This window comes from Carlito syrichta, unplaced genomic scaffold (genome assembly GCF_000164805.1).
Source record: "Carlito syrichta isolate Samal-C Ts95f unplaced genomic scaffold, Tarsius_syrichta-2.0.1 Scaffold301993, whole genome shotgun sequence".
Taxonomy (NCBI): Eukaryota; Metazoa; Chordata; class Mammalia; order Primates; family Tarsiidae; genus Carlito; species Carlito syrichta.
The window spans coordinates 416,277-436,834 of NW_007246089.1; the positions used below are offsets into that span (position 1 = coordinate 416,277).

At 36.2% G+C, this 20,558-nt stretch overlaps 1 protein-coding gene across 2 annotated transcripts in view; it reads right to left on the reverse strand.

Moving 5' to 3' along the window:
* Positions 1-20,558, reverse strand: part of ISPD (isoprenoid synthase domain containing) — a 307,704-nt gene that overhangs the window by 177,117 nt on the left and 110,029 nt on the right. For both annotated transcript variants that reach the window (XM_021711282.1, XM_008055868.1), the window contains one exon: positions 18,784-18,829. In XM_021711282.1, the coding sequence (XP_021566957.1) occupies positions 18,784-18,829 (46 nt within the window). The remainder of the gene's footprint in view (positions 1-18,783; positions 18,830-20,558) is intronic.

Sequence of the window (20,558 nt, forward strand, 5' to 3'; positions counted from 1 at the left end):
ATGAGGTCTCGCTGCCCAGGCGGGTCTCAAACCCGCAGGCTCAGGCAATCCACTCACTTCGGCCTCCCAAAGGTGCGGGATTACAGGCTAAGCCACCGAGCCCGGCAGCAGATTCATTCTTAAGGCTACAAAATGTATCCTGTAAACAGACTCACTGTGCCCTGGTTAAGTATAACATTTTTTTTGTAATGTATCTAGATTGTCAATTGAATACAATTAAGTTACTATTTTTTACTATTACCATAACAAATAAAAATGGTTGAAAGAATTTTCCTCAAATTCTCAAATTCAGCAGGCTTGAGATGATCTGATTTAAAGTTATAAATTATGGCCGGGCGCTGTGGCTCAAACCTGTAATCCCAGAGCTTTGGGAGGCTTAGATAAGCCCACTTGTTCAAGACCATTCTGGACAACCCTGGCGAGACCTCATTTCTACAATAAATCAAAAAATTAGCCAGGCATGGTAGCACATTCCTGCAGTTCTGGCTACTTGTAAGGCTAAAGGTGAAAGGATCACCTGAGACCAGCAGGTCAACGCTGGGGTGGTGGTGAGCATGCCACTGCACTCCATGCTGACAGACTCTAATTCAAAAAAGAAAAATTATAAATTATGTGACTTAGAGATCTGTCACTATGGACCTCTGGTCCATATGCATTCTCCCAAAAGATACGCAGTCTTCCTCTATAGCTAACAAATATGAGGTTCTAAGTTATTTCTATATAGCTGCCAGTTAAGGAGTCATTCCATGATATTGTGTCATGGACTTAGAAAACAAAGCCTAATTTCAAATAGGAGTACCAAATCAAAAGTCTAACATTTGATCCAGCTGCTTCTTACATGAGAAACCCTGTAACATGTTCCATACAACCACTAATGTAGCACTGGGCAATGATCCTTCCAAGCAAAGCTAGTGAGGGACAGATTATTTAAAATAATATCACTGCTGGGCTCAGTGGCTCAGTCTGTAATCAGCATTTTGGGAGACCGAGGTAAGTGGATTGCCTGAGCACACAGATTCAAGACCAGCCTGGGCAACTTGGCGACACCTCGTCACTACAATAAAAAAAAAAAATAGCCAGGCGTGGTATCACACGCCTGTAGTTCCAGTTACTTGGAAGGCTGAGACAGAAGGATCGCTAGAACCCAGCAGGTCAATGCTGGGGTGGCCGTGAGTGTGCCACTGCACTCCAGCCTGGGCGACAGAGTGAGACTCCAAATAAAAAAAATAATCACCAATTAGCCTCACTCCTATTACTACTTCCCACCTAATGAGATATTGTATTTTCCAGGAGCTATATTAATACTAATTCTTATGATGACCCTATAAGATAAATATCATTCTGAAACTATATAACAGATTCAGGAATCTTGAATTAAGAGAAGCAAAGCAACCTGACCAAGATCACAGGGACAGGAGTAGTAGAAAAATAACTCAAATTCAAATAAATTAAGTTTATAAACACACAGCTATTCCACAACTCTAAAATGAAAGGAAAGAGAAAGGATATCTACTGTTTATAGACTATCAAGCATTTTCATATGAAAAGTTCTAATGCTTTCATAGTCATCATCCCATGTAATGTCTCAGAATAGGTATTATCAGCCATAGCTATGGCCGCCATGTTTCCCCAAGCTTTGGCCCCCTCCCCTACCTTGGGGTGGTGAATCTCCTCTCTTTCTCTTTCTCTCTCCAATTTACTTTCTAAGTAAACTATATTTTCCAATCTAAAGTAAAAAGATAGGTATTATCTTTTACAATTCCTGTTTTCGCTTACAAGGGCATTTAAATCCAGGTCCTCTCAAAGCTCATATCTTTTCCATCATGCTGCCCACCTTATAATAATTCCTGTAAAAGAATATAACACATTCTTCATTTTCTTGTACACCACAAATCCAAGAAAACTAAATATAAATGAAGTGATTCAAGTGGATTGAGAAGAATCCTCTATTACAGATACATATTTGCCACACTTAGATATATTATCTTAAAATCATTTCATCTCTTTAGGACTCTATTCACTCATCTGTAAGGTTTCTACCAACTCTAAAAAGTAGTTAATTCTAAGTTACATGATGCTAACAAAATTTAACATGTTAACTGAAGAATCACAAGATCTACAAATTTAGAAAGGAGAGCTCTCTTTCTTTTAGGGAGTTACAGCCTGTATGGCCATCCTGACAGGCTAGGAAGCATAGTCTCCAGCAGAGACCAAAAGAACTTCAAATAAGGAGGCATAAGACAGAAATGTATGCTAAACAAGTCAGTTAAGTGTACATATTTAACAGATTATAGGAGGAGCTATGAATATTCATGGAAAAGAGTCTTAAAGCATGTGTACTGAACAAACATGTGAGTTCCATAAATCCCATTTCACTTTAGGATGAAACGTTAACATTTAAATGTACTACAATTAGGTCCTATAGGTCACAAAGTAAAGCAGGGACAGCAAGGCTCTCAGTGCTCAACCTCTATAAATCTTCCAGAACCATCTATGGTCAGTCAGTGGTCCGTTATTAGGAGAAAGTGACTGAAATCAGCTTCCTGTTCAATCAAAGCTGTAGTCATGGCTGGTGGAATGAAGGGGTCAGTTAGTTAGTGTCTTACAGTTCTTCAGCTGCAATTGTTTCAATATTGCTTATCTGAAGGCTAGTGCCAAGGGAATTACTTGAAAGTCACAGGAATATTTAGTAGTGAACTCTGAAGTGTAATACTTAGTGAGTTCAGATCATAGAGGTTCCTTGCTGTTTGGGGTACTAGAGTGTCCCAGGAGAGCTTTCATTCAGACAATAACTACCATAAAAGCAGTGGCATTTGAATTTAAAAAAAGTTAGCCCAAACTCATGCATCATGAAATTCAATGTTTAGAGAAATCTGAGCTTTATAATATCCTTTCTAAAACCCAGACAGTTATATTTCTGAATGCTTCCAACACACACAAAAATAATAATAATAATATATAAATACAAAATAATTTATAAATACACCAGTGTGATGGCATCACAATAATTTAGGCAAATTTACAAAATAATGCATAAAGAATAATTTAAAACAAAACTCAGCATATGCAGTGGGTTTTGCCTTGTCTCATCACATAGACTTCTTTATACAAGTGTAAGCTCTACCTACTGACAATAAGAAAATAAATTAAAACTGGCATATTACTACCAACCTACAAAAATGAAATCTATTTTTTAAAGTAATTCAGAATCTTTTTGGCATCTACCTTATGCCATGTTTCAGTTATCCTAAATAGAAAACATTTTTTTGTTTAGGAATCTTTCATTACCATATGAATTTTACAATCCATATCCACACAAAAAAATCAGCCGAGTTTTAAACAGAAATGACATTTTAAAAATAACAACCCTTCCAGTGATTGTGGCACCTTTCCTCATTTCCTGAAATCTTCCTTAATTTCTCTCAATAGTGTTTTTTAGTTTCCAGCTCAGAGTTATTTCAGTTTTTGTTAGATTTATTCCTAAGTAATTGTTTGCTGCTGCTACTGTAAGTTGATATTGTTAACTTCCTATTTGTTGTTATTTACAAAAATACATTTTTACACAGAACTTGTAATCAGGAACCTTGCAAGGTTATTTGTAAACTCTTGTGTTATAAATCATTTTAAATTCTCTATATAAAGAGAATGATGACTGTGCGAAATTAAGTTTTGTTTCTTCCCAATTCATATTTTTGGATGATAATGAAAAATTTAGAGTATGAATTGATCATATTCAAAAAAAAAGCCCATAATCTTACTTTTTTATAGGGTTCTATCATATTTTCATTGAACAGTTATACTGTCCTCACATAATGAGTTAATTTTTTTTTTCTATTCTCTGGAAAAGTATATAAGATTGATGTCATTTCTTCTTTTGAAAGGTAAAAGCCTTGTGAGTGAGTTTTTAATTATAGTAATTATCTTCTGAGAATAAATGACTCTTCATATTCTCTATTGTATGTCTCTGTTTAGTAACCTGTATTTGACTACGAATGTGTTCCTTTCTTTTACATTCTCACTCTGATAATCATTAGCATAAAGATGTCCATGACATTTTAACATCTGTAGGAACTGCATTGACATTTCTTTTTCATCTTTGATACTGATTACTTGAGCTTTCTATATTTCTCATGATCACTCTTGACAACGTCTTGTCAACTTTATCAACCTCTTCCAAGAACATTTTTGTTGATTTTCTATTGCATGTTTTTTGCCTAGATCATAAGCTTTTGCCATTTTCTTTAGTATTTTCTCTTTCTACAATTTTAGGGCTTTGCTACTGTTTTCTAATTTCTTGAAAAATATGTTTAAGTTGTTGGCTTTCTGCTTTTCCTTTTTTCTGATATGTTTAGTGTTCTAAATTTTCCTCTAATAGCAGCTTTACCTCAAACATTGTGATATTTTTATATCAATCTGAATTACCTCATTTACAGTTTAAACAATTTCATTTATTTCTCTGACTTTCATTTGGGAACATTTCATTAGAAACACTTTCTAATTTGTATTGTAGTTTCTTATTTCATTCATTTACTATATAGAATTTTACTATTTTTTAATTAGATTGCTATGTAACAAATTACTATAAATTTGGTGGTTTAAAATGTCACCTGTTGATGAGTTCACAATTCTCTAGGTCAGGAGAAGAAGGAGAGAAAAAGAAAGAGGAGAGCAGGCACTGAAATCATAAAGCATGTAAGACCAAAAGTGAACAACTGGTGAGTTAGCGAATCTGGGTAGGTGAAAGATAGGGAAGCTTTTTGTGCTATTATTGTGTCTTTTAAGTTCAAAAGTATATTAAAATTATAAAGTATGCTCCCCTAAAAAAAAAAAAACAAAAACAAGATAAAGAAAAACATATGAAAATATATTAATAGTTAGATATTTTTAAATTCCCTTCTCTGTTTATTAAAGATCACATAAGCAAAACATAAGTAAAAATGTAGATTCAGGCAAAGTAACATAATAATAAATATGGCAGATTGTTCATCATGCTGGTTTCTATACAGCCAGGTAATCTCTTGTAATTCCCAGCTATTTCTATTCCACAGTGTTCTGTGCCAGACAAGCTACTTACCTATAATGTCTATGGACCACCATCAATATGTTCATTGCTACAGATAATAATAAATTCTCAGTCTGTCTACAATCATTCAAAGACAAAACTACATTCAAAATCGTTATCAATTCTCTAATTCAGTGGTTCTTAACTGACTGCACATCAGAATCAACTATGGGTATCTTTTGCTTTACTTTTATTTTTTCAAATACTTATGCCTAGTGCCCTCCAACAAGATTCTTGCCTTTTTTGTGTGTGAAATTCCAAAAGTGATTCTAATCTACAGCAAGATTGAAAACCTCTGCCTAGTTATTGCACTAATTTCATATAATGTGGTAATTATAATAGACTTCTAATATATATACACATATATAAATATATATGTGTGTGTGTGTGTGTATATATATATATATATAGAGAGAGAGAGAGAGGAGAGAGAGCACAAAAGCAAATGAGCCTGCTATAGCTGATTAATTCACTTAAAATAACTTTTGGGGTAATTTTGCAGTTTTTAAAAATTTCCATTTTACTCTCAGCTCAAAGTTAAGCAGTGACCTCTACCCTTAGTGAATTTGCCAACTAGTACAAAGATTTCAAGGTTCATCTCTCAGTGTAATAAAACATTGTCATCTTACTTAAATATACACATATATTAAAAAAGGTAGGAGACATAAATTAATAAAAGACAACATAATGGGATTTTAATGAGGTTTAAATGAGTCAATGTATGTAAAATTCTGTATAGTGCCTAGTGCAAATAATTACCCAATAAATGTTGGCAGAATTATTTGTATTGTTGTGAACACATACATTCAATAAAAACATAAATTGAGATTCCTTTTGTCACTCATAACATAATCCATTTCTGACTTCAAATGTTCCCTCCATGGTCTTAATATTTTAGGGTTTGGTAAACAATCCATATCAACTTCATCCCACTAACGCTTCACTTCAACTGTCTGAGTTTCATCAAATACTCAAAAGTTGTATGTAATAATGGAATACATATTTTGAGTAATTCTCCTGTGTTTCCATCCATGAATTGCTTTAGAATTAAAATGGATACTTTCCAGTTCTCATTGTTCATATGTTAGTTTGTCTACCAAATCTAAACTGAAGCATCTTATGTGGCTGCTATTAATAGTTTCACAAATATGCATTGACAATATTAGCTGAAAATTGTAATTTAAGATCCTCTCAACAAAGAAAACAGTAATGACTATACTCATGCTATGCACCTGGAAGTCAGAGTAGGAAAGAATATAACTATAGGAGCAGGGCCCCAATAAATGGAACATTCTCAATCCCAGAGTTATTCTACTATCCCCAAACTCAGTGAGAGGGGGAAAGGTACACAACACATTTAAAACTCACATTTTTATGAAGCATAAAACTTTTTGCAAAGATATGAATAATCCTAGTAATCTTCTCAAAGCACACAAAGTACTTAACAACTTCCTTGAGGTTAATGATGAAATAAAAACAAAAATAGAGCCTTTAGAATCCTTAATCTTCTGTTCTATTAATAAAGCACTTTTCAGAAAATTTTAGAGGCTAATATAAAAACAATGGCACTGAGAAGAACCACAAAATCATTTTATATGCCAGAATTGTAAAAACTCATATAAGAATCTACTCTTTGTTCTTTCCCAAAGAAAGACCTAAGGACAAACTATAAAAATATTAGATTTAACATTAGATCATACCTGAATTGTCAACTTGATGACTAATATTTGCCTTCGAGTTTTAGTTTTCACGTTACCTTTTTTTTTTTCTTTTTTAAAGTGGAATCTCCCTCTGTTACCCAGGCTGGAGTGCAGTGGCACGATCATGGCTACTGCAGCCTCGACCTGCTGAGCTGAGGCTATCCTTCAGCCTCCATCTCCTGAGTAGCTAGGACTACAGGCACATGCCACCACACCCAGTTTTTGTTTTTGTTTTAATGTATTGTAGAGATGAGGTCTCATCATGTTGCTTAGGCTGGTCTCGAACTCCTAGGCTGAGTCAATCCTCTCACCTCAGCCTCCCAAAGTGCTGCGATTACAGGTGTGAACCACTGTACCCAGGCTCATTACCCTACTTTTTAAAGCAGCTTTTAAAATTATTCCTAAAAGGCTGCCAGTGGAAAACAGTGAAATATTTTGACATCAAAATGAGTAAGGACACCCAGGCATCGTTTAAACACATATTCATTTACACTGAATAACTCTTTCATTTATTTATAGCAGCGGTCCCCAGATGGGTTTCATGAAAGACAATTTTTCCACAGTTGGGGGATGGGAGGGTATGTAGTCAAACCTCACTGCCCAACCCTAACATCATCACCTCAGCTCCAGCTCAGATCACCAGGCATTAGATTCTCTCAAGGAATGCACAACCTAGATCCCTCACATGTGCAGTTTTCAATAGGATTCGTGTTCCTGTGAGAACCTAATGCCACAGCTTAATTGACAGAAGGTGGAGCTCCTCCCACTTGCCGCTCACCTCCTGCTGTGGGGCTCTGTTCCTAACAGGCCACGGACGGTACTGGTCCACAGCCTGGGAGTTGGAGACCCCAAACTACAGCATCAGTGTTATACAGCTCTATGTGATGTAACAGAGAACATTCATGCCAGAATATAAAGTCCAGAGGCTTATATTAAAAGCTATAAGCATTAAGCAGCCCAAATTTTTTAGCTAGTACCCAACCTCATACCTGAGAACTTCTAAATGGCCAAGGAAGGTGTGTGTAGGTGTGTGTGTGTGTGTGTGTGTGTGTGTGTGTGTGTGTGTGTGTGTGTATCAATTATAATTACACCAAAAAGAAATTATAGACAAGTAATTTTATTTTACTGGCTTTGATGGTTAATTTGTCTGTCAACTTGAGTGGGCCACAAGGTGCCCAGATATGTGTTGAAACATTATGTTAAGTGTTTCTGTGAAGGTGTTTTTGGATGAGATTAACATTTCAATGGGTAGAATGGGTAAAGCAGATGGCTCTTCACAACAAGAGTGAATGAGTAATAAAAAGTCTCCCAACAAAGAAAAGCCCAGGACTGAATGGCATTACTGTTGACTTATCAAACTTATCAAGAAATAGCATCAATTCTTCTCAAACTGCTCCAGAAAATTGAAAAGAAAGAAATTCTTCCTAACTCATTCTATGAGGCCAGCATTAACCTGACAACAAAACCAGACAAGGACAAAACAACAACAACAGAAAAAAAAAAAAAAAAAAAAAAAACAGGCAAATATCCCTGTTGAATATAGATGCAAAAATCGTCAATAAAATACTAGCAAATCAAATCCTGCAGGACATCATAAGATAATACACTATGATCAAGTGGGATTTATCCCAGGGATGCAAGAATGGTTCAATATTTGAAGATCAGTAAATGTGACACATCACTTCAACACAATGAAGAACAAAACCATCTGATCATCTCACTGGACACAGAAAAAACATTTGATAAAATTCAATATCCCTCATGAAAAAAACTCTCAACAAATTAGACATAGAAGGAACATCCTTCAACACATTATACAGGTCATAATGACAAATCCACTAATATCATGCTGAATGGGGTTTCATGTTAAATTCCAGTGTTATTCTAACTAAAATTCATCATAAGCAATAGGAGATATAATGTATAAATCTAAGTTTATAAAGGAGGCCAAAATCTAATTGATAATAAACTCACTGCTAAAACTTCCTCTTATTTTCCTTAAACCCTAAATCTCTTAGTATACATATATTGTCTTCTACAAAAGGTTAGAAAATAGATGCAAGGGAGGTCTTTTCATCTAACTTCACAAAACAGTAATGTGTAAAATTTCTAACATGCACATCTTATTTACCATTCAGGGGAACAAGAAATATCCATACATATGCCTCCATGAATTAATTGCCACTAGGGACTCATGAGAGCTCAGACTGGTGTTAATTTTCAATTGCCATGAAAGAGAGACAAATAAATCTAAATTCTAGGTTAGCTTCATAAGTTTGTGGGCAAAATATCCAGAAATCTATCTTCAATTTTCTTAGAAACATACAACAACACGAAACTCTCCCACTGAACCTTACTGCCCATTGTGCGGACATTTTTAGTCAGTTTTCTTGTTCTTAGGTAAATAAGAAACAAGTGTATCGAATCCAAAAGTACTCATTTCTGAAAGATGCTTCAAACTATAATCTATTCAAAGTGACTGCAGTGTCTTCCATTCCCCTGTTGGCTTCCTTGAATCAAAAGTCTATTTTCTTTCTCACATGAAAAATTTTAAAGTGATATTAAAGGGAATCGCCACTATTGAGCTTTGATGTCCTTGTCTAATTTTCACCCATAGAGGGTATTTAAGGTTTGTCTGAACACCTTGAAAGAAGAAGCTATTAGAACGGGAAGGAAGGAGACAGTCCTTGAGCTTTGATGTCCCTAAGTTTCACCCAAAGAGGGTACTTAAGGTTTGTCTGAACACCTTGAAAGAAGAAGCTATTAGAACAGGAAGAAAGGAGACAGTCAGTAAGTCAGTAAACAAAGAAAAAACAGCCAACAACAAGCCATAACCACAATACAAGTGGGCGCAGGGACAGTAAATAGACTTGTAAGAAAACCATCCATACCCATTTTAAAAGGTGAAAGTGGACTTCTCAGAAGCTAGCTCTATTGCTAGTTGTGCATGTTTTAGCTAGAGGGCAATTGCATGTAGGTAGATTTTTTTAAAACACATTTTTATTATCAGATCTTAACCGCATGTTTTAATGAGTCATTGAATACAGGATGAAGTTTCCTACCTAGAACTAAATGTAAGGAGCAAGCATGTGACATCTTGTCTCCTGTACATGTTTTTACGTGTAAGCAGTATGCGCAGGTATATTACTGTTTTCTAACTGACATACTGCTTTTTATTTTTGCTTTTCAAAGTATATAGTTTTTCTTAGTTGAGAGAAATAAATATAAAGGAAATTTAATGGTCTAATGCTAGTGACTCATGAGGATATTTACAAAATGTAATATTGCTTTGAGCATAAAATGTCATGTTTGGGATGTTTGGAGTTTTGAAGATTTTTTTTTTTTTTCATTACTACCTACATCAGAGTGAAGTACAAGTGGCTGGCTTTTGTCTGTTATCAAGTCTTACTTAGCTAGTTGCTTAATACCTTACTGTGACCTTAAAAGTCTTTGAAAATGACAGATTTACTTGCCTATGCTTGAACTATTTCACTTACAAATTAAAGAAATTAAAACTAAGAAAACAAGTGAATTCCATTTTCTCTAATCTTGACCCAGATATTGAACTTTCCGATTTATATCTTTTTTTTTTACAGTAAGATCCCAAGGAAACCAAACCACTCTTAAATCATACTGCAGCCTTCCTGTTCTTACTAATTAAAGCTTGACGCAAATGTCCTTACAGATTCACGTAAGATACAGTCACAGTACTATTTTCAAGAGAGTAAAGAACAAAAACTATTATGTACAAAGAGGTCATGGTATTAATGTGAAAATCTGGAAAATTAAGTATCATACTAAAAAACCAGAAACATCAAATATTAAGGTTACTATATAAATAATCTTAGTTGTCATTCTGCATTGTCCAAAAAACATGGCTAATAACATAAATGGTGTCATCACTGTGTATTTAACAAGAAAAATCTAATGAGGACATACCACAGATGCAGAACATTGTCCGGTTACAGACGTAGAGAACCTGATTTAAAGTTCCTCATTTCTTCAACTTGTTTCAAAATATTCAAAAAAATATTGGTTTTAGCCGGGCTTGGTGGCTCAGCCTGTAATCCTGCGCCTTTGGGAGACTGAGGTGAGTGGATTGCCTGAGCCTGCAAGTTCGAGACCCGCCTGGGCAGCGAGACCTCATCTCTACAATAAATCAAAAAATCAGCCGGGCGTGACAGCGCATGGCTGTAATTACAGCTACTTGGAAGGCTGAGGCAGAAGGATCGCCGGAGCCCAGCGGGTCGAGGCTGCGGTGGCCGGGAGCAGCCACTGCACTCCAGTCTAGGTGACAGAGTGAGACTCCAACTCAAAAAATATATATATATTGATTTTAAGTTAAATGTTAAAGAATCACTGAGAAAATTGAGGTACCAGATTTCTTAACAAAACACACTCCAACACAGTCTTCCTAATTTTCAGCAATTCTGAACCTAACTTATTCTCATGTGATTTTATTCCTTTCCATCAGAGCCAATTTAAGAGTATATTCAACAATTTTCAATGTGTAAACACAGAATAATTCAATTGCTTTCCTACTGGTATAGTTTTTCAGAAACCATACCCCAATCCCTACTCCCAAAAAAAGCAGATATGAAGATTTACAGTTTGACAGTTCCTAAATACTTATTGAAAGAAATTCATCTGCATCATTGATGTTCACAAAAACATTATCTGAATGAAACAGACTTCTAAGCCAGTAAACGATGCTCCATTTCAGAAAAAGTCAATTAATTTCCTTTAAAGTAAATGCTTAACAAGTAGAAAACATTACATAATGACTAAAAAAAGATATGAGTTTTTATGTAAACATTAATGAATGCTAATTTTAACTAATATTAACTAAAACCAGTTAAAATGGAAATGATTTTCCATTTCAACTATTTTATTTTCCATTTTATATACCATCCTAAGAAAAGAAGACCTGAGGCAGTTGTATAGCACAAACCTACTGGGGCTTGAACAACTATAACCAAGAAATAATCAAAATGAAATTATTTTTACAACACTCTTTAGCCACAAAATTGAATATATTAAAAAGTTGGCTATTGCCCTACTAGAACCTGGTATGACCATGTGCACTTTGAACTATGGGTATCTCCATGTTTCCTGGCTTTGGCCCCCTTCCCTACTTGAGGAGATAAATCTCCTCTCTCTCTCTCCCTCTCATTTACTTTTTAAATAAACTATATTTTTCTAATCTAAAAAAAAAAAGTTGATGAAGAATAGTGGTAGAAAATAAATGCAATCTTTCATTTAGAAATTCCATAGGAACTTTCCTTGAAAATCTTAGAATATTGACCCTTTTGCCAGGATATGGTCAGCATACTAAATCAAGTGTGGGTTGGGAATGTTTGTATGGTTTATGTAAATCTACATAAAGTATGTTACCACTGGCATCTGTTACCACTTTAATAGTTTGGGTTCGTCTGAGCATGCAGAGTAGGCTTGGGTGGGCTCAACCAACTATTATGGCAAAAGTACAATACCTCTTTGTTAAGTGGATGTTTACAAACGTATCAGTCAGCTCAGTGTCTTGTTGTGCCAATAAATCAGACTACTCGCTAGAAAAGTTTATGTTTTAAATTTCACTCATAGTAGAGGCCTGAAAGAGTTAAACATTAAAGAGCAATAGTCAAATATTACTCTCTACCTTAAGGGAAAAAAAATTAAAATGTTTTGTTTTTATAGTTACAACAGCAAATTCATAATTAACTATATTTTAACAGACTGTATGAAAGACAAATGAAAGTATCACTGTTTAATACATGTTTGCTATTATAAAATAGTTTACCATTAATGGAAAACCATGTAAACATACTGGTGCTAAAATAAATTAATCTTAAAAATAAAAATTATCTAACAACAAAAATAAAAATCGGATCTGTGGACTTTCTAGATACCACAATTTGGAGATTTTTAGTACAAGCTTGCCTGAGGTGAGCAAACATAAATACCAGTAAAATGACAATATTTATTTTCCTCCCCATTAAAATTCTAATACCAATCCAAAGATGCTGACTTGAACATAAATTAAGATGGATCAAAATACACATGCTAGCCAGTCTGGTGGCAAGTCAATTTTACAGTGCAAATGCTCTTGTAAGACATGAGACATGATATTTATCCCACAAATGTTTCATAGAGCCTAAAAAAAAAAACCTAAGTAAAGAAGAAAATGGTTACATTCAGAATATAATTTGTTAATCAGAAATCATTGGTATTCAAGAGAAAAAGCAATCCAGGAAGGAAGAAATTATAAATTATGCAACACTCATATGACAGCATGAAAAACGTTCCATCCTGGAGAGAGGCTGTTATGTCTTGATAATGAGCATTAAATTATCAGAATTTCCAAAAAAATCAACAGTGCCCAAAAAGCATTTTTAAACTATTACTCTGATATAGAATTTTTATTTTTATTCTTTCTCTGGACATGTCTAGAAATCTGTCATTACAATATTATATGTATTTCACACACCTGTGATGCCACTCTAGAAGACTCTACTGTCCGCTTAGGAAAACACCAGGAGATAGTTGTGTGATTATTCTTCTTCAGGCTAGCTGAAAGTACAGTTTTCAACTCAAAGGAATCAAAGTGAGACAGGTTGAATCTTAAAACTCACTAATGTGCCTACCAAGAGGGAGCTACTGAATCTAGTATCCACTTTGGCAGGCAGAGGTCCAAAATGGTCATGTTCTAGAGAAGAGTCAGACTTAAGGACGACAGAGACCTGGCTTTCAATAGAGGATCTCACTCTTACTGTGTGACTCAGCGGAAAGTATCTCACCTAAGTCTCAATTTCCTTACTTGCAAAATGGAAGCAATAATATCTACCTTACAGTGTTGTAAAGAATAAATGAGACAAATACAAGCCACCCAGCATGAGTGTGATGCATTCCAAGTACTGGTTTTAAATCTTGACAAAAGAATCTTAGAATCTATAACACTGAGTGATCTACCACAGAAACAAAGAACTGAGTACAACAGGTTCTCACTCATAAGCGGACCTTGAACAATTATCGAATGCTGTAAGAAAGGGATTGGCAGTAGTGGAAAATTGTTTCGGCGGGGAGTGGGTGGAATTGGCAGTAGTGGGAAACTGCCTGGGGGGGTGGGGGCAACCTCATCAACAAGGGTACCTGCTTAATGAACATTTGTATACCTAACCCTGAATTGTACCCCACATCTTCAAAATAAAAAAAAAATTTTAAGAATATTCAAATATTATATCATTTCTCTTTTAAGAAGAAAAAAATGATATATAGGGATAGATATTCTAGATCACAATATGCCTCTGTTGGAAGCAGGTAGAGTGGTAAGGTGGGAGAGAAAGACCATGAATTCTCAAAACGTGAAGCCTTTAGACTCTAAGGGGAAAAAAAAATGCACCCGTTAACCTATCACACAATTCAACTCACTATGAGAGGATGCAAAAGAAAAAGCAGACATTCCACCTTCACTGAATCACAATCTAAAACAGGTTCCTACTATGTTATGGGCAATGTTGAAATACAACAAATTCTTAAAACCAAAATAAATATTTATTTTCATATATAAATTTGGTAGCAAAAATCAGACCTAAATTTAGCTAGAAGCACTATAGTCTTTATTATCACATTGAGCATAAATGTTTGTGTATCATAAAGTTTCACTTTGTGGCAAGGTTCCAAATCCCACTGGAGATATGACATAACATACAGTGTACTGCAGTAGCTTCTGAAAGTACAAAGTATTCCAAACTCTCAAATACGTAAGCCCAAGGGTTTCAGATAAGGGAATCTGAAAAATCCCTATTTAAGGGGGACACCGGGAGAACAGACAGAGAAAGAAAGAAGTTGGAAGAGCTAGGAGCACAGACTTGTGGTTAAGAATTTATTTTCTATCCATTCTCAAGTCAGAATTTGCTTTAGAACCCTTGAATATCCTAAAATATGAAAACAATACCACTTGTATCACTGAGTTCTTAGACAAGAGATAAAGATATAATGCACATAAAACTCTTCAAACAATGCTCACACAAAGTAAGTGTCCAATAAATACTGTTTAGCAGTAGTAGTGCCTAGAAAAATACTTTGAGCATTTACTAGTGTGAGGGTTAATTGTGTCCATTTGATTGGGCAAGGGTTGCCCAAATAGCTGGTAAAACATTATTTTAAGGTGTGTCTGTGAGGGTGTTTCCAGAAGAGATTAGCATTCAAATCTGTAGACATAAAAGATAGCCCTTACTGATGTGTGTGAGCACCATCCAATCTGCTGAGGGCCTGAACAGAACAAAAAGGCAGAAGAAGGGCAAATGCTCTCTTCTAGAACTAAAACAGCCATCTTCTCCCGCCCTCAGAAGGACATCTGTGCTCCTAGCTCTTCCAACTCAGATTGGGACTCGTATCGTCGACTTTCCCCATTATCAGGCCTTTGGTTTGGACTAGAACGATACCACTGGCTTTCCTGGGCCCCCAACTTGCAGACAGCAGATCTTAGCACTTAGCCTCCATTATCATGTGAGCCAATCCCTCATAATAGATCCCTTTCTATATATCTTACCTGTATCTACATATATCCTAGTGGTTCTGTTTCTCCAGACTACCTGACTTATCCACTAGAAAAATGCAAACAAGCGAATATACACCTCATAGAGTCAGCTATATGCCATAGTATATTTTAGTATTTAACTACTTATTTATTTAGAGTCAGGGTCTCACTCTGTCACCCAGGCTGGAGTGCAGTGGTATGACCATAACTTGCCACAGCCTCGGGCAATTCATTTGCCTCAGACTCCCTAGCAGCTGGGACTACAGGTGCAGGTCCACCAAACTCTATAGCTAGTACTTCTGTAGAGACAAGGTCTCACAATGTTCCCTAGGCTGGTCTTGAACTCCTGGACTCAAGCAATCCTCCCACCGCAGCCCTCCAAAACTCTGAGATTACAGGTGTGAGCCACCATGCCAGGCCTAAATTTTCTTTCTTTTCTTTTTTTTTTAAATTTTTTTATTTTAAATATATGGGGTACAAATCAGGGTTAGGTATATAAATGTTCATTATGCAGGTACCCTTGTTAATGTGGTGTGCCCTCTCCTCCCCTGGCAATTTCCCACTACTGCCAATCCCGGCCCCGCCCTCCGCTTGCAGTTTCCCACTATTGACAATCCCTTTCTTATAGTATTACGATAATTGTTCAAGGTGTCCTTATGAGTGAGAACATGTGATACTCAGTTCTTTGTTTCTGTGATAGATCATTCAGTATTGACTTTTCTTTCTTTCTTTCTTTCTTTTTTTTTTGAGTTGGAGTCTTACTTTGTCACCCAGACTGGAGTGCAGTGGCATGCTCCGGACCACCTCAGCCTCAGCCTTCCAAGTAGCTGGAACTACAGGGGCACACTACCATGCCTGGCTATTTTTTTATTTATTGCAGAGAAGAGGTTTCGCCAAGTTGCCCAGGCGGGTCTCAAACCCGCAGGCTCAGGCAATCCACTCACCTCGGCCACTCACCTCAAAGCTCTGGGATTATAGGCTGAGCCACCGAGCCCGGCCTGACTTTTCAATTAGAGTTTTCTCTTTCCAAGGCCCAGAGATATTTCTACTATCAGACAGTGTTAAGTACAAGGCATGAAGGCAGGGGGGTCATCCCAGGTGAGCAAACAAGCATTTGTCACTGGTAAAGCATAATAAGCCTTCAAGCACCTGATGCAATAAAAATATTATTTAGAAAGATGTGACCTATGAATGACAGTGAGTAACAGCCTAAAGGTAAATGTAAAATGAATCAGCCAGAATTCCCATTAAAATGCATACTCTGGGCCAGGCTCAGTGGCTCAACCTGTAATCCCAGCACTTTGGGAGGCCAAAACGAGTGGATTGCCTGAGCCCACGGGTTGGAGACCAGTCCAAGCAACTTGGTGAGACTTCATCTCTACAATAAATCAAAAATTAGCTGGGCATGGGAGCGCACACTTGTGGTTCCAACTACTTGGAAGGCTGAGGCGGAAGGATTACCGGAGCCCAACAGGTCGATGCTAGGGTGGCCGTGAGCATGTCACTGCCGTGAACATGTCACTGGGCGACAGAGTGAGACTCTAACTCAAAAAAAAAAAAAATGCATACTCTGACTGAATGAACTGGGGTCAGACACTCTACCTTCAAGCTCTCAGGTAACCACAATGCTGAGTGGAGGAAGGTCCCAGAACAGTGGGCATCAGAATCTCCTGGGAAGTTGTTAGAAACACAAATCCCAAAATGTAAAGAAATGCTGGTTTTTGACTTAAATCAGCTGTTGACACTAAGCCAGTCAGATTGTTTTCCCTAAGAATGTCATGGAACACCTTTTAAATACTTTAAAAATAAAAGCAGCATTCCAGAACTTGCTCCCTAAATAAAAAAAGCAATTTCTCTCTTCAGACAATTTCCAAAGTTATAACCCCTACAATTACATTTAAAATGTAGGCTTTTACATGATAACAAGTCTGACCTGATATCACACAAGCAAACTGGCACAATTTGCAGATGTCTCGGTGGGACTATTTACTATGTGTTCACAAAAAAAAAAAAGATCATTTCTGTTCTTCCCAGTAATACAGGCAAGACTTTGTGAAGAAACCAAACTGAGTTTGTATTTCCCTATGTGGAGAGTAGAACCAACCACATTATGGTTTAGCCAGCTTCTCCAGAGGGATGTTTACACAGTGCTTGGTTGATATGTAAATCTATGTCAACATTTTGATTTATAGCCATAGATGCTCTGTTTACATATAGATACACAGATGCGTAAATTACAGTATATTAATAGTTTTAAAATATATTTGCTTGAAGGACAAAGAACCTGAGGGTAAACTGCAAATTAACTGTCATGATAGGAGAAAACATTTCCATCTTCTGAATATGAAGCCAAGTGATTGTTGAATAGATTTTCCCAAAAATGTTATGTAAACTGAAGCACTCAGAATTCAGATTCATTACTTTTTTCTACTTCAATAAAAGTTTGAATTCAGAAGTCCACATCTTAATCAAAACCTGTGCATATAGTTCTATCCATGACCTATTTTCAAAGAAGTCATTTACTAACGTACACTATATTTTTTTCAGGATTGGGGTAAACACCTCTGGTCTTCCTGGGACTATATATTTAGAAATGGTGGTTCTCTATTAGGCACAAGCTTGTCCCCTAGAGAACACTTGGCAATATCAAGATACATCTTTGACTTTTTCTATCAGGGGCAGGAAAAGAATGGGTACTTCTGACATCTAGTGAGCAGAGGCCAGGTGTTGCTGAACAACCCACAATGCACTACACAGTCCCCACAGCGTGGAATTATCCAGACTAAAATGCCAATAAAGAGGCGAGGTTGAGAAATCTGATTTAAATGATAAAAACTACAAAAATACAGAATGAGTGTCTCTTGTGCATCTTTATTATATTCCTAGCACAGTGTTAAGCACAGAATAAGGACTTGCGTGATTATTAAATAAACTATCTCTGTGTAGCTGGGATCTTAGAGGCATAGAGATTTTTTAAAAAGAAAGACATTAGTACATATGTAATACCTAAAAGTACAAAACAAAATTATAGTCATTATCAGAACCATAAGAAAGTCAAAAAATCATCCCACCTAGGTCTAATTTCTCTAATTTGGGAAAACAGTGATGCTGTCTCATGTACTCACATGACCACGTTAAAGGGAGGGGGCAGTCCTCTTAGTAAAAATGAAATAAGACCTTTACAAATTCATTAAAATATCAATTTTCACTATTTCTCTTCCCATAGCATCAACGTCCCAGACTTCCTTCAAGTTAATAAAGTATTTCCCTTATAAAAATTAAAACCAGTGTGACACCATAAGTGATATTCACAAGCAGGAAATACAAAATACAACATAATTATTTTCAAAAAACAAATCACAGAACTTGGTGTCCTACAGGCATTTATAATTCTGAGATTGCTAGGATTTAAACTGTCATGAGAAATTCTGAACTGGCTTACATTGTGGAAACACAGGAACTGACAGTTACAAGGCCAAACATACCCTTAATAATCGATTCAGCTGCATACAGATCTCGTTTGTAGGTCACCTAAAGGACAGATAAACCTCATTAGACTTCACAGAGCAGGAAGGAATGTGAAAACAGTAAAATCATGCCCCCCAGGAAATTCTTCATTTTGGAGAAAGTATAAGTGCACAAAACTGACAATTTCAGAATTAGAACAGCATCAGCAAATTCATATAAAATGTATTTCTACTGACAGCTAAAGATTTATTTTTAAACCTTTGAATAAATTAAGAAATTACAAAGCAGTAGTTACTAAAATCTTAATACATATTAAGTATTGTAGTATAAAGAAAATATGGGAGTGTTCAAATAAAAATGTTAACATTCCTGTTTAATATGGTTTTCTTTCTTTTTTTTTAGAAAGCAGGATTTATTGAGAGGATAGAAAAGCTCCCCCACAGTGGGAGGGGACCCAAGGGGTTGCCCTAATATGGTTTTCTATGGAAGAATAACAGAAAATCACCCAATTTCATTCTTAGTGGAAATAATTCTGAAAGATAATTCACATTAAGAAAGCCTCCTAGCTGGGCACAATAACTCAAACCTATAATCCCAGCACTTTGAGAGGTTGAGGTGAGGGGATAGCCTGAGCCCACGGGTTCGATAACAGCCTGGGCAACTTGGTGAGACCTCATCTTTACAATAAATCAAAAAATCAGCTGAGCGTGGTAGTGCTCACCCATAGTTACAGCTACTTGGAAGGCTGAGGCAGAAGGATCCCTTGAGCCCAGCAGATAACGCCGGAGTGGTCGTGAACATGCCACTGCACTCCAGCCTGGGCAATGAAGTGAGACTCTAACTCAAAAGAAAAAAGAAAAAATAAGAAATCCTCCCTTCTGAATCTCAAATATCTTTATGCACCTAGGAAAGATTCACATGTAAGATTTGTATTACAATGTAGCTTCAAAAGAAAGAGCCTGTAAGGTACCACTGCATGCCTGACAATGATGACCTTTCCTTAACAACATCCAACCTCCTCAAAAATTGTAATCTATTACTTATAATATAACCTGCCACAGAATATGTACATCTGAGGATCTCAGATACAGAACGTAAGTGCACTGCATTGCAGAATTAGTTCTCCTAGGTCACAGAGCTGAAAGATATAGTAAATAATCAAACAGTGTTCACAAGTACTACAAGGTCTTAGAAGCTGCATCAGATAATTATGATGCAAAAGGTCTGAAATCCATTTTGAAAAATGCCCACCATGCTATACCATACTGTGCCTAAAAATTTGGACTTTTTTCCCTCTAGATTAGCTCATTACTGGGTCTGTACAGCAACTACTCAGCTCTAGTGGGTCAGTGCACTTCTACCAAAAATAGATGTCTCTGCTATGCCTTTATCTCATCTCTAAAACAAGCACATAATTAGTGATTCACAATACTACAGTTGGTGATCCACAATGCAATTCTATCATCTGGGGAGAAAATGATTAAAGGAAATCTGACATTTAAAGGTTCATGCTGTGCATTTTACCAGACTGAAGAATGTATTGATCTCATTCACTCATTCAGTAAATAGTCACTGAATAACTGCCATGTTCTAGGTCCTGTTCTAAATGCTGGGAATAGAGTGATGAAAAGGGTGAGCAAAAATTCTTAACATGTAGAGACATTTTAGTTGAGAATGTTTTTTTGTAAAATTGAATAAAATCAGTTTTTAATTCTTCTCTTAAAAATGTAAGTTAGCCGGGCTCGGTGGCTCAGCCTGTAATCCCAGCGCTTTGGGAGGCCGAGGTGAGTGG